Source organism: Athene cunicularia (assembly GCF_003259725.1).
Source record: "Athene cunicularia isolate RWA chromosome 21 unlocalized genomic scaffold, athCun1 chr21_part1, whole genome shotgun sequence".
Classification (NCBI taxonomy): Eukaryota; Metazoa; Chordata; class Aves; order Strigiformes; family Strigidae; genus Athene; species Athene cunicularia.
In genome coordinates, this window is record NW_020799127.1 from 1,463,317 (window position 1) to 1,464,265 (window position 949).

Below are 949 nucleotides of genomic sequence, written 5' to 3' on the forward strand. Positions count from 1 at the left end.
TGCACTAGTGATGCTCGAGGTTGAGGATCCAGGATGGGGAATTTTGGGGCCAACACTTCATTTCTCCACCACTCCTTTCTATCCCCTGGCATGCACTGAGCTGGTACGTCCTCAGCCCCCCTCCCCAAACCCAATTTACGCCCCCTCAAGCTCTACCTTGGCAACTTTCTCCCACTTTCTCGTAGCCGGCCCGGCACAGGCACTCCCCGATGGGCACCAGCCACTCGCCGTCGGCGTTGCAATGCAGCGCCGGAGCTTGGTCAGCCACCGCCTCCTCCACGCACGTTCCCCGCACCTCGGCCAAGGTCTGCGAGTCAACGCCGGCCACCGTTTCGGGGAAACGAGCCATTCCCCGTAAAACAGCCGGGCACCTCTTGTAATAAATCCGCACGGAAAGCAACGCCACGCAAGCTCCCAAATCTTGGAAAGCCAAGTAGAAACCTTTCCGACGGAGAGGTCCCACCGATCGCACCTCAACGTTGAGTTTAACGTTCCGGGAAGCAAAATCATCCTGGACGGTGATTTCATCCGGAGCGATGGTGTCGATCTTCTTGAACTGTCTCTTCTGGAAGTTGGTGCCGTAATCCACGTCGGATTCGGCGTAGTAGAGGTTGAAGGTCTCCTTGCAGGAGCCGCCACCGGCGGTGGGGAAGCTGTTGCAGTCGCGGACGGTGAATTGGAGTTCGATGAAGATGCGTTGGGCCACCCCGCGGTAGATCCAGTTGGTGCGGAGCCAGTTCTCCTGCTCGCCCTCCAGCACGTTGCACACCGAGTAGATGTAGATCAAGGAGTCGTTCAGCACGTTCTGCAGCAGGTCCCACTGCGCCCCCCACCCCGAGAGAGAGAAAACAGTGCTATGGGGGGAAACTGAGGCAGGGTGGGTGGTGCCCCTGGTCTCCATGAAGGTGCTCGTCCTCATCCCCATGGATGTCCCTGTCTCCGTCCCCAT

At 58.9% G+C, this 949-nt stretch overlaps 1 protein-coding gene across 1 annotated transcript; it reads right to left on the minus strand.

Moving 5' to 3' along the window:
• Positions 1-145: 145 nt before the first annotated feature.
• Positions 146-949, minus strand: EPHA2 (EPH receptor A2). The gene has a single exon (XM_026862918.1). It carries the CDS (start codon positions 947-949, stop codon positions 146-148), a length of 804 nt encoding a protein of 267 aa, XP_026718719.1.